Genomic DNA, 12,649 nt, shown 5'->3' on the forward strand with positions numbered 1-12,649 from the left:
TGAAAATGTAAAAAAGAGACTGAAACTTTGACTCTGTTTCACAAATCTTTCACACCAGCATCCTAAACATATTCAGATCAATCCAGCAATAGTGGTCCATCAACAGAAACAAACTGTGAATATCGTGAGTCTGTCTACTATAATTTTAACAGTGCAAAACTCTGTTTTTGGAACTAATGAAGTTTGTTTATGTACATGTCGTTCTCCTGATTACCTCCAGGAGCAAGTTAATATGGTTGCCTGGCCCACGTTTTTCTGCATTTAAATACAACAACAACAACAACTTATTACTTAAACCCTGCCCATCCAGCTGGGTTCTCCCAGTCACCCTGGGCAGCTCCCAACATTAAACATAAAACATTAAAAACTTCCCTAAAAGGGGCTGCCTTCAGTTGTCTTCTAAAAGTCAGAAAGTTGTTTATTTCCTTGACATCTGATGGGAGAACGTTCCACATGGTGGGTGCCACTACCAAGAAGGCCCTATTAAGCTTACTAAGGAGAAGTAGGACTGAATGTTGTTATCAAGGCAGGACCTGCTTTGAATTGCCATCTGAAGATGATGGATGGATAGAAAGCTAGACAGACAGACAGACAGACAGACAGACCGACCCACCCACCAAGTGAAACTAATGCAAAGCTTTCCTTACAATATTCCAAAATGCAACAGTTTCCTCTCCTCCTCAAATTATCAGTGCTTTTTGCATTTCGTTTATTTTTTAAAAAAAATAATGCAAAACAGGGTATCACTGAAAATGACACAGAGACAGGAGAAACATAGATCAACCCTTTATTAATAACCATTAAATTGATTCAAATGGAAAACTAGGAACTTTTGTTAAAAGCTTTGTTAAATAGCCTCTGTTGAAGAGAACTTTCTGCACATTATGCCCCAGCAGCCTGTAATCATGTAATATTTCTGTCATGTTGGAGCTGAAGTGTTCATCATTTTGTCAGTTCTGTCTGCAAAGAAGAGAATTACCTTCACAGGCTCCCTGAGATTTATGCTTTTAATTACCACCTATCTGCTTCAATACCCTCCAAACTTAAAGAATCAATATAAATAGTCTTATTTAGACAGGGGTGGGGAATGCTTGACAAAAATTCCAGCTATACTTTTTTGGGTGGATTTCCACTTGATGTTATTGATTCCTTCTACATCTTTTCTATCCGCTAGCAATTCATCTGTTTTTAAATGTGGTCCTCACCTTTAGAAATAGCACAGGCCAGGAGCATGCATAAAATAACAATAAATGGCAGCTGGAAATTTGCAGAAGTTACTGGTTACCAAACCAATGGATTCAAATTACAAGAAATGAGATTCCGACTAAACACGACGGTAAAAGACTGTTCTACAGCAGAATGAAGAAGAAGAAGAAGAGTTTGGATTTGATATCCCGCCTTTCACTCCCTTTAAGGAGTCTCAAAGCGGCTAACATTCTCCTTTCCCTTCCTCCCCCACAACAAACACTCTGCGAGGTGAGTGCGGCTCAGAGACTTCAAAGAAGTGTGACTGGCCCAAGGTCACCCAGCAGCTGCATGTGGAGGAGCGGAGAAGCGAACCCGGTTCCCCAGATTACAAGACTACCGCTCTCAACCACTACACCACACTGGCTCTCTGAGCTGCTGGACTCTCCATCATTGGAGGTTTTTAAGCAGAGGTTGGGGGGCCACCTGTATGGAATTCTTTAGCTGTGATACCTGCATTGCAAGGTGGCCCTTGGGGTCCCTATCAACCCTACCATTCTGTGGTTGTTTTATAATCCTAATTCATGTTTAAGTATTGTCTTTGGGGTGTTTCCACTTCAGCATTTAAGACCACTTTGTCAGTTCTCAAAAAATAAGGCCACTTCATCATCATTACGTCTTTTAAAGTGTTCCTCCCACTATTGTAGGAATGGGGAACCTGTTTTTCCTCCAGATGTTGTTGAGCTCTGGCTCCTATCAACCCTCCTCGTTTCCTTTCAGACTGTGTGTATATTTGGATTGTAATATCCCTTGGGGCAGGGGCCTTTGTAAAACTCCAGGTCCATAGATGTTGAAACAATAACAATAATAAGCTACCTGGATCTGGCCAGATGTACCACTTAAGTATTTGAGGATAGTTCCGTTTCCTGGATCTTGTGCATTTACTAACAGATAGTGGGGTGGTGTAGGCTTTGAGTTCACCCCTCAAGTGTTTAGGAGTGGGCAGGAAGGGGCAGTGAATCACGGCCTCCCTGTCTTCATTTTCTGTGCCAACAATGCCAGCTATCAACTTGGTGGATGTATGCATAGAGATCCACAGCAGGATTTGCAGATTGGAAAAGCTGTATTTTAGATACTTGACATTATAGAGCTGTTTCAGGGACATTCTGCCTAAGACGGAACAGCTGCCGTAGAGGATAGCTGTCACATGGCAGATGGTGGTAAAGCTGTACACTCTTGAAACTGAGCTATTTGGGATTCCTTTCTCCGTGCTCTGTAACTGTTGACCTGCTCTGTTACTTAACACAGAAAGGGAAAAGGATAGAAAAAAGGCTTTGTTGTTGCTGCCACTGTTTAGGAAAAAAAAGTCTATTGAAACACCAAAAGACCAAATACACTGTTTAATTAATTGGCTGTTATCTATGCATACAAATGTCATAATTATCCCAAAACTGGAGAGAAGCAAAAGGCAAACTTGGTGTGAAAGCTAGTGTGATGTTTAAGAGGCTTGCGATGTTTTGAAGGGAAGCTCTATGGAAGGTTCAAGTCAAAAGGTGCAGACTACAGGTGAAAGGTGAATGTGAGGCAGCTAATACAGAACAAGACCAGTGCTATTTTTCTAGAAAAAGAGATGAGCTCACCACGAACTTCTCCCTTGTTCTCTTATAATGGCAATGGCGCCTACATGAGAAGGGCTGGAACTGAGCTCCGGTGAAAAAAATCCAGGTCAAAACTATCCCACCAAGAGTTAAGTAAATGAAACAACATGATGTTGAAGGAAACTGACCTCTTGTCTCCAGTGGTGTATCTGAGAGAACACCACACAAAGTGGTTTCAGTGTCAAAACTAGGATCTGGGAGATGAGGGTTCAAATCATCACTCGGCCATTGATCTAGGGGATGTTGCTGTCTCTCAGTCTAACCTTTCTTATGAGGGTTGTGATGAGGATAAAATGGAAAGGGAGAGAACCATGTATGCCACCTTGAGCTCCTTGGAGGAATGGTAGGATATTAATGTAGCAAGCAAATAAATACAGTCAAACCTCGGTTGTTGAACGTAGAATCGTATTGTAGGTTTGGAAGGGACCCTGAGGGTCATCTAGTCCAACCCCCTGCAATGCAGGAATATGCAGCTGCCCCGTACGGAGAATCGAACCTGCAACCTTGGCGTTATCAGCACCAAGCTCTAACCAGCTGAGCTATCCCCTGGCCCCAAATGCCAATCCGTTAAATACCAAACGTAATCCGTTCCGGAAGCCGGTTTGGCTTCCAAAAGGTTTGACAACCAAGGTGCGGCTTCCGATTGGTTGTAAGAGCTTCCTGCACTCAAGCAGGTGCCGCGTCAGATGTTTGGCTTCCAAAAAACCTTCAAAAACTGGAGCATTTACTTCCGGGTTTTCGGTGTTTGGGAGCCAAATCGTTTGAAAATGGAGCTGTTCAGGAGTTGAGGTTTGATTGTAATGCTCTCCAAAAAAGGGACTCCTTCTCAAATCCACTTATACAAAGGGTTAAATTTTGGCCTTGCTCCCTGAGTATTAATACAAGCCTCTTTGAACCAACGGCTTACTGCAGTGATGTCAAGAAGTCTTCGCAAACATTCATAGCAGCTTAGCAGATAAAGGACTCGACAAAGCATGGCTTATTGCTCAGTATCCAAAAAGCCAAAGTGCTGCACCAACAAGGACAAAACAACCCCTATACAGCGCCACAAATCCAACTTAATGGTGTAACGTTGGAAAATATTGATCACTTTTCCTACCTGGGCAGTTATATTTCCATAAGGGCCAACATTGATGCCGAAATCCAGCATCGCCTGAGCTCTGTGAGCGCAGTTTTCTGCCGATTGACGCACAGAGTGTTTGAGGACCGGGACATTTGCAGGGTAACCAAAATGCTTGATTACAAAGCTATTGTACTACCAACTTTACTGTATGCATGTGAAACATGGATCACTTATAAACGCCATCTCCAACTCCTCAAAAGATTCCATCAACGGTTTCTCCCAAAAAAATTACACTTCACTTGGGAAGATAGGTGAACTAATGCCAGTGTACTGGAAGAAGCAAAGATCACCAGTGTTGAAGCAATGACTCTTCAACACCAATTTCGTTGGACTGGTTATGTTGTTTGGATGCCTGATTATCATCTTCCAAAGCAACTACTCTATTCCCAACTTAAGAATGGAAAGCAAAATACCAGTGGACAACGAAAGTGGTTTAAAGACACTCTCAAAGCAAATCTTAAAAAAAATGCATAAGCACTGATAACTGGTAAAAACTGGCCTACGAGCGCTCCAACTGGAGAACATCCTTCACCAAAGCTGTCATGGACTTTCAAGAAGCATGAACTCAGGGTGAAAAGGAGAAACGTGCCAAGAGGAAGGCACGTTTGGCAAACCCTCACCGTGATCAACTCCCGCCTGGAAACCTATGTCTCCGCTGTGGAAAGACGCGTCAACTCAGAATTGGCCTCCACAGTCACTTATGGACTCACTGTTAAGACTGTGTTAATGGAAGACAATCTTACTTGGCTAAGAGTGATCGCCAAAGAAAAAGAAGAAGAAATGTTGTCAGGGCAACTGAATAGGAAGACAGAGGCACTGGTATGCTTGAGAGAGAATACACAAAACCAATATACAGGCATTTATAGAAGTATTAACGATCGGTGCAAATTGCTTTTTTTTTTAAAAAAAAAATGAACACCTGTGTAACTTTTAACTAGTTCTAAAATCTGAACTTTCATGTGTGCATATGGCAAATAGCAAAATTCCTGGTTCCATTCCTGGAAGTCTCCACCAGCAGATGTACTAGCAAGTAGGGGTTGTGTTCCTAGGTTATAAGTGAAACCTCATGGCCTGATTTTATGTTTATGTGTATGCGGTTGAAAGAATTGTATGTGAAAGTAAGAAAAAGGAGGACTTTTCACCTTGATGTTTGTTTTATCCTAAAGGCTTTTGGATCTTTTGTTGAAAGCCATTCTGTAAATGGCTATTTGAGAAGTAGCAACCTCTGCGCCTACAATTGCTTATACAGCATAATTCTTCCCAGTATCACGCACTCTTGGGACATGAATAAGCATATCCAGTCTTATCCTCAAGGAGAAGGGGACGACAGAGGACGAGATGGTTGGACAGTGTTCTTGAAGCTACCAACATTAGTCTGATCAAACTGCGGGAGGCAGTGGAAGATAGGAGTGCCTGGCGTACTCTGGTCCATGGGGTCACGAAGTGTCGGACATGACTAAACGACAAAGTCTTCTCTTTTCCTGAACTTCCATTGTACATGGTATCGTCTGGGCTGGCCAAAGAGAATTTGCCGTTTCAGGTGGAGTAAGCAAATGGCACCCCTTTCTCCAAGTCGCATGGTACTAAGCATTTTTTCTGGCAACCGATGTGGAAAATCCCACAAGCATCTCTCTACAGTAGTGAAAATGCAGCAACAATTACCGTATTTTTCGCACCATAGGGCGCACCGGACCATAGGGCGCACCCAGTTTTTAGGGGGGTAAATCAAGAAAAAAAATATTTCCCCCCCCCCCCCCAGCACCAAAGAGCAGCGTACAGGCTGCTCACAACCTCTCCCTGCCGGAGGGGTTGCCCGCGGCTATGGAGGAAGCCAAGGCAGAGAGCAGGATGGATCCCGCTCGGTGTTTTGGCTTCCTCTTTAGCCCAGCGCAACCTCTCCTTGCCAGGAGACGCTGCGCAGGGCTAAAGAATCCATAGCCCCGTGCAGCCTCTCCTTGCCGGAGGGGTTGCGCACAGCTATGGAGGAAGCCAAGGCTGTTTTGGCTTCCCATTTAGCCCCGTGCAGCTTCTCCCTCCCGGGAGAGGCTGCGTGGGGCTAAAGAATCCATAGCCCCGTGCAGCCTCTCCTTGCCGGAGGGGTTGCGCGCAGCTATGGAGGAAGCCAAAGCAGAGAGCGGGATGGCTTCCCCTTTAGCCCCGTGCAGCCTCTCCTTGCCGGGAGACGCTGCGCAGGGCTTTCCTGGCTTTACTGGGAGGTGGGGGGATTCCCTCACCTCTCCCAAAAGCCCGCAGAAGCCACGCAACCCCTTTAAAGAGATCGTGGCTTCTCCTGGCTTTCCTGGGAAGTGGGGGAATTCCCCCACCTCCCGCAAAACCGGCAGAAGCCGTGAGCACTTTAAAAGGGCTGCACGGCTTCTCTTGGCTTTCCTGGGAGGTGGGGGAATTCCCTCACCTCTCGCAGAAGCCCGCTTTAGCCCCGGGCGCGCTCTCTCTGCTGGAGAGGTGACGCGCGGCTATAGAGACTCCTGCAAAAGCGCGCGTCACCTCTCCAGCCGGGAGAGGGTCGCGGGGGGCTGCTTTAGCCCCGGGCACGCTCTCCCTGCTGGAGAGGTGATGCGCGCCTATAGAGACTCCTGCTATAGGCGCGCCTCACCTCTCCAGCCAGGAGAGGGTCGCGGGGGGCTGCTTTAGCCCCGCACACGCTCTCCCTGCTGGAGAGGTGACGCGCGCCTATAGCAGGAGTCTCTATAGCCATGCGTCACCTCTCCAGCCAGGAGAGGGTCGCGGGGGGCTGCTTTAGCCCCGCGCGCGCTCTCCCGGCTGGAGAGGTGATGCGCGGCTATAGAGACTCCTGCTATAGGCGCGCGTCACCTCTCCAGCCAGGAGAGGGTCGCGGGGGGCTGCTTTAGCCCCGCGCGCGCTCTCCCTGCTGGAGAGGTGACGCGCGCCTATAGAGACTCCTGCAAAAGCGCGCGTCACCTCTCCAGCCGGGAGAGGGTCGCGGGGGGCTGCTTTAGCCCCGGGCACGCTCTCCCTGCTGGAGAGGTGATGCGCGCCTATAGAGACTCCTGCTATAGGCGCGCCTCACCTCTCCAGCCAGGAGAGGGTCGCGGGGGGCTGCTTTAGCCCCACGCGCGCTCTCCCGGCTGGAGAGGTGATGCGCGGCTATAGAGACTCCTGCTATAGGCGCGCGTCACCTCTCCAGCCGGGAGAGGGTCGCGGGGGGCTGCTTTAGCCCCGCGCGCGCTCCCCCGGCTGGAGAGGTGACGCGCGCCTATAGAGACTCCTGCTATAGGCGCGCGTCACCTCTCCAGCCAGGAGAGGGTCGCGGGGGGCTGCTTTAGCCCCGCGCGCGCTCTCCCTGCTGGAGAGGTGATGCACGGCTATAGAGACTCCTGCTATAGGCGCGCGTCACCTCTCCAGCCGGGAGAGGGTCGCGGGACTATAGCGTCTTCGCTCCATAGGACGCACACACATTTCCCCTTCATTTTTGAAGGGGAAAAAGTGCGTCCTATAGAGCGAAAAATACGGTAATTAAATCACTAAATAGTATGCTGCCTTTCGTGACACCCACAATCTATTACTCTCCCTAATGGTAGGGACAGCCCTCTCACACCTCTTAATATATTGATAATAGTGTTATTTCCACTCCCCCCCCCCAAAAAAAAAGACACGACAGCATGGCTGAAATTACTGATAATTGCCCCTAATCTTTGTGCACTGATCTTTCTAGAGGAAACTGCTCACAAAGTCTCAAAGAAACAAAGAGGTTAGCAGCTGACTGAAATAAGAGCTCTTTTGGAATAGCGAGTTAAGGCTGAATGATTTCCATTTCCATCTTCTCTAAGAGTTCCATAAATCTGCATCAGTGGATGAGTAAATGGGAGTGTTTTGATTCAAAAAAACAAAACCCAGAAAGGTGGGCAGGTATTTAGAGAATTCCAAGAGGGGGAAACTTGCAAGTCAGGTAGTCAGGTACAGTTGAAGCCATCATAAAGGTGGGTTCATTAGAGACATGAACCCACATATCGTCTTATCACAAGCCATTTGAGTTACAAGCAGTATTATAAAGATATCAGCACCAAAACTCATTCAGTAAAAAGTCATGCATCTCAGCATGCACAAAGTGGTTTATCATGGTGCAGTGTGACAGAAGTCCAGAAGAGGGAGTCCTTGACCTCACAGGTGAAAAGGAGAGAATAAGGATGCAAAGGGAATTGTGTCCTGGTGCTTGCAGCAATAATACGGAGCAATGAGAGACTCAAAGAGAGAATGCCTTACTTAAAATCTAATGCATTCATGGCAGAGCCATGATTTGAACTGGGAAAGTCCCGGATCATACAAAGAGCATGCAGCTGGTAGATATGTCACTTATCGGCAAGGAAAGAAGTATCACGCTTCGTTGAAGAACCAAAAATTGGGGGTTGGTGTTTTCTGCTCTCTTTTCCAAAAGCCAAAAGTTAAAGACAGTTATAATAAATAGATTAACAAGAAACTACCAGTAGGAGTGGTGGGCAGGGAGTTTAAAGGACACAATTAGAAGAAAGGCAGAGGAGATTAATATAGCCTGAGATGGTTCTCAACTTGGCTTGGAGTGGGAAGACTATTAAATGGCCTCAGAGAACAGAGCTGCCAGACGTGATAAACCACATCTTTAGCATGCTTTCTTCGAGGTGAATTGTTGAGCCAGCCCCGCGGCAGCAAAGAAGGTAAATGAGAGAAAAGCCACATGCAGTTCCTGAACAGCATTGTAAAGAATTCGGGATTTTAACATGACGTAGCTGCTGTTCTTGCTGAAGTGTTTGGAGAGGCAGTTATAAGAAGCAGCCAGTGTGTATAAATGGCTAGAAGAGAAATAACCAGTGTGCATTGCAGCAGGTTGGACTAAATAACCCCTGGGGTCCCTGCCAACTCTCCAATTCCAAGATGCCCCTGGTTGTGGACTCTTATCGGCTCCAGCCAGCATGGCCAATGGTCAAGGATATTGGGAGCTGTAGTCTAACAAACACCTGGTGGAGGGCACCATGTAGTCTGCTGCATATTGGCTGCTAGCCTTGAGCAACGATGTGAGGCTCAGGCATGGACATGTTGAAATTCCTGCTGAGGTCTGACGCTCACAGGCAGATTGGAAAGTCACCCTCTCTTAAACCCCACCTACTCTGCAGGGTTGTTGTGAGGCTCAAACTACTTTCTGCAAACTGGACGGAAGATTGGAAACTAAGCTAACAAATAAATGAGCTAAAGTGAACGTTGCAAGCCCTTTGATTTCAAAATGTCACACGCTTGCTCTTTATGTTATATGTCATGCCTGTGCTAATGACAGCAAAGCAGCATCAACAGCAATCTTCAGTAATATGCGTAATAATGTTTTAAATGTGTTGCACATGATAATTAGTTGCCTTGAGGTTAACTACTGAAGGGAAATGTTAATCAGATGTAAACTTATAATTGGCATTCATTTCATGCGCTTTTTGAAAGGAGGACTATTTGAGTAGGATCGATTGTTTGATCTGGGTTCTCTTACACAGAACCTTCACAGAAACTGAAGTCACCACGATGTGTGCGTGTATTACATGAAATTATTTGGTAGAGTACTTTGAAGCTGCAATCTTACATACAATTTCAAGACACACTGAACACAATCTGACATTTACTTCTGATTTTATGCATAGGATCGCACTGCCCAGGTTGTATTTATATGAACAAAGAAAATAAAGTTATAATTCAACACAAAGAAAACTATTGATGGCTGTTGAAAAGGGATTGTAATTATCTCTGGCTCCTAATTCATTTGGATTGTTTTGAGTTGTTCTAGTGAAATGTTTTGAGCCTCCTAAATAAACACAAAAAACTGTGGACAAACCTAGAAGTCCTTAAAACAGAAGCACTGCCTTCAAGTTTTAGCTCTGCCTAGAATCCATGTCTTCTAGCCAGTAGGCTCTGCTCCCTAATCCCAGATGCGTGATGCCTAATTAGGTTATCCACTGGTGAGGGGAAAGCTATTCCACAGACACTCACAGGCTCTCAAATGTCTCCAGTGTTTGTCCAGCCCTGCTCATATTAAGCCCAAGTCTGTATTATTATTGTTATTGTTATTTCCATCATCATAATTTCCATTATTATTATTTTCATTATTATTTCCAACAGTCAAGTAAAATACCAAAGGCATGGCAGCAAACCAGCACATATGTGCATCTGTCCCTATTCAGAACAAATATCTGATGTACTGACAGCAAACTCATAAGAATCAGAGAATTGTAAAGTTGGAAGGGACCGCGAGGCTCCTCTAGTCCAACCCCCTGCAGTGCAGGTATCTTAACATGCGGTTTCCCATCCAATTGGAAATCATACAGGACCCTGCTTAGCTTTTACAAATGTGCTAGCAGTTTTACTGCTGCACCACTAGGGGTTGTTCCCCTGGCCCAATGGTCTGCCCTTACGCAGACAAAGGGATGCCACTCGGGGGAGAACAGAACACCAGGAGGGAGGGCAAATGAAACAGAGCATTCTGGATGAAGAAGAAGAAGAAGAAGAAGAAGAAGAAGAAGAAGAAGAAGAAGAGGAGGAGGAGGAGTTTGGATTTGATATCCCACTTTATCACTACCTGAAGGAGTCTCAAAGCTGCTAACATTCTTCTTTCCCTTCCTCCCCCACAATATTCTGTGAGGTGAGTGGGGCTGAGAGACTTCAGAGAAGTGTGACTAGCCCAAGGTCTCCCAGCAGCTGCATGTAGAGGAGTGGAGATGCGAACCCGGTTCACCAGATTACAAGTCCACTGCTCTTAACCACTACACCACACTGGCTCTAGGTGTGGCTGGCCTAAAACGCAGAACAGGAAAACAACCCACAACCACACAGTGGCATCGCAACGGGAGGGCGGTGCCGTGCCTGGGAGGTGACAAGAAGGCACCCCATGGGGGCTCGCAGCGGTGTGAGCAGCCATTGCGCCGCCACAGCCGCATGTGGAGGACCCTCTGTTCACAGCTTCAGCTCCGAGCAGAGGATCCTGGCGCCGGTGGCAAACTGCTATGTACAGTGCATGTGCAGCGTCACACGCATGCGCTGTACGTAACGCCGCCGCACTTGCGCTGTACATAGAGGTTTGCCACTGGCACTGCTTGAGCGCCGTATGGACAGCAGTGGGATCCCTCCATCGCCACTACAGGAACCTCCATTTGCAGCTGCAGCCACGAGCAGAGGCTCCCGGTACCGTCCGTACGGCGCTGGAGTGCCGCCACCGCCAAACCGCTATGTATAGTGCATGTGCGGTGTTGCTACATACGCCACATGTGTTGTACGTAGTGACACTGCACATGCGCCCTACGTAGCGACGCCCCGCCCCGAGTGTCACAAGGCCTTCATTCGCCCCTGTAAGCACATCCCTACCCAATGCTCACCAACCCACTTTTAGACAGTTTTCTTTCCTTTGAGGTCAGCTGAAAAGGGATGTTAGCCGATAAGAGTTGTAGGCAGGGCTGTGCATGCGCACTGTAAGGGACTAGCCTTCTTAGAGACATGCCAGACTTCTTCCCTGAAGCTATAGGTTCCTGTAAACAAAATATCCTTTCCTAAGCTATGAGGAAAAGCATGTGGGCAGAATATTGCCTAATCACTCACTTAAAAGGGAAACCGGGCTGCTCCCACCTTCCAGTCTCACTCACCGAGGAATACAAAGGCGGTAGGGAAACTGGCAAGCCCTTATTTTTAAAGTTCGTAAAAGTGTATTTTATCAATATTTAATACAGCAGAATGACATTAAACTTTCAAGTCTACCTGTATTTATGTTCTATCTGCTCTGCAATGATTCCCCTGCCCCTCACCAAAACAGTTTTGGCTACAGGCTCGTCGTACAGGATGAAAATGGCAGGGGAAATGCACACTGCATTTGTCCGTCCCTGCTTATTAAACATGAAACGTTAACCTGCCCATGCAATCTGATAAATCTAACAACTAGCAGATACTAGAAGGCATCGCATCAAGCAGTTGAATAAATTCAAAGAACCACTTCAGAGCGGTCAGATCTCTCTCCCCCCCCCCCAATGTACTGGTATGATGAACATGTTAAAAAAAATATTCCGAGCACATGGAAGCAGCAGTATGAAAGAAGACACACAGAGCTGATGATACTCACGTCAGAGTTAAAGCGAAGTTGACAGACATTACAAGAAATGACTTGTTTCTTCTTTGTGGGGAGCGACACACCAAATGTGTGGTTTATGACTGCTTTTTGCACCGGATCCATCTGAAGAGAGCAGATAAAAAATAAAATAAAATATCCAAGTTACAGTTTCACACGGCGTGCAGCAAAGAAAATGAAAAGCTGAAAATTAGACCCATTCCCGGAAAAAAACTTTGCTCTTAAGAGGAGCGAACAGCATTCCAAATCGAACAGAATCAAATGAACAATTAAGTGACTATGGGAAGCGGTTTGTAAAATGGACAAATATTGTAGAATGCCAAACGCTGACCACTATAAAGAGACTTCGGTTTCTTTGCTCTCTTGGAAAAGAGAAAATTTAAACCACCTTTTAAGAGAGAGAAGGAAGAGGAGAATTTTTATGCTTAATAGACGTAGGACTTCTTTAGCTTGCATTTGTTGCCAAACCAGTCTTGCTAAACTGACCTGGAAGCCTGAAATTTAAGATGAGAACTGTCTGGCAAAAAAAAAAAAACCCTGTGGAATGTGAAAGGCTGTTTTTCAAACTGAGGGGTGGGCGGGACC

General features: G+C 46.3%; 1 protein-coding gene and 1 long non-coding RNA gene across 8 annotated transcripts in view; one reads left to right on the plus strand and one right to left on the minus strand.

The window, feature by feature from the left end:
- The window catches only part of LOC310665533, a 229,526-nt gene that overhangs the window by 161,239 nt on the left and 55,638 nt on the right, over positions 1-12,649 (plus strand). The gene's annotated exons all lie outside the window — the stretch shown is intronic.
- The window catches only part of ZNF385B (zinc finger protein 385B), a 190,675-nt gene that overhangs the window by 36,878 nt on the left and 141,148 nt on the right, over positions 1-12,649 (minus strand). For all 7 annotated transcript variants that reach the window (XM_083410137.1, XM_083410140.1, XM_083410136.1 and 4 more), the window contains one exon: positions 12,059-12,169. In XM_083410137.1, coding sequence (XP_083266263.1) covers positions 12,059-12,169 — 111 coding nt within the window. The remainder of the gene's footprint in view (positions 1-12,058; positions 12,170-12,649) is intronic.

Source organism: Podarcis tiliguerta (genome assembly GCF_965153285.1).
Source record: "Podarcis tiliguerta genome assembly, chromosome: 1".
NCBI classification, from domain to species: domain Eukaryota; kingdom Metazoa; phylum Chordata; class Lepidosauria; order Squamata; family Lacertidae; genus Podarcis; species Podarcis tiliguerta.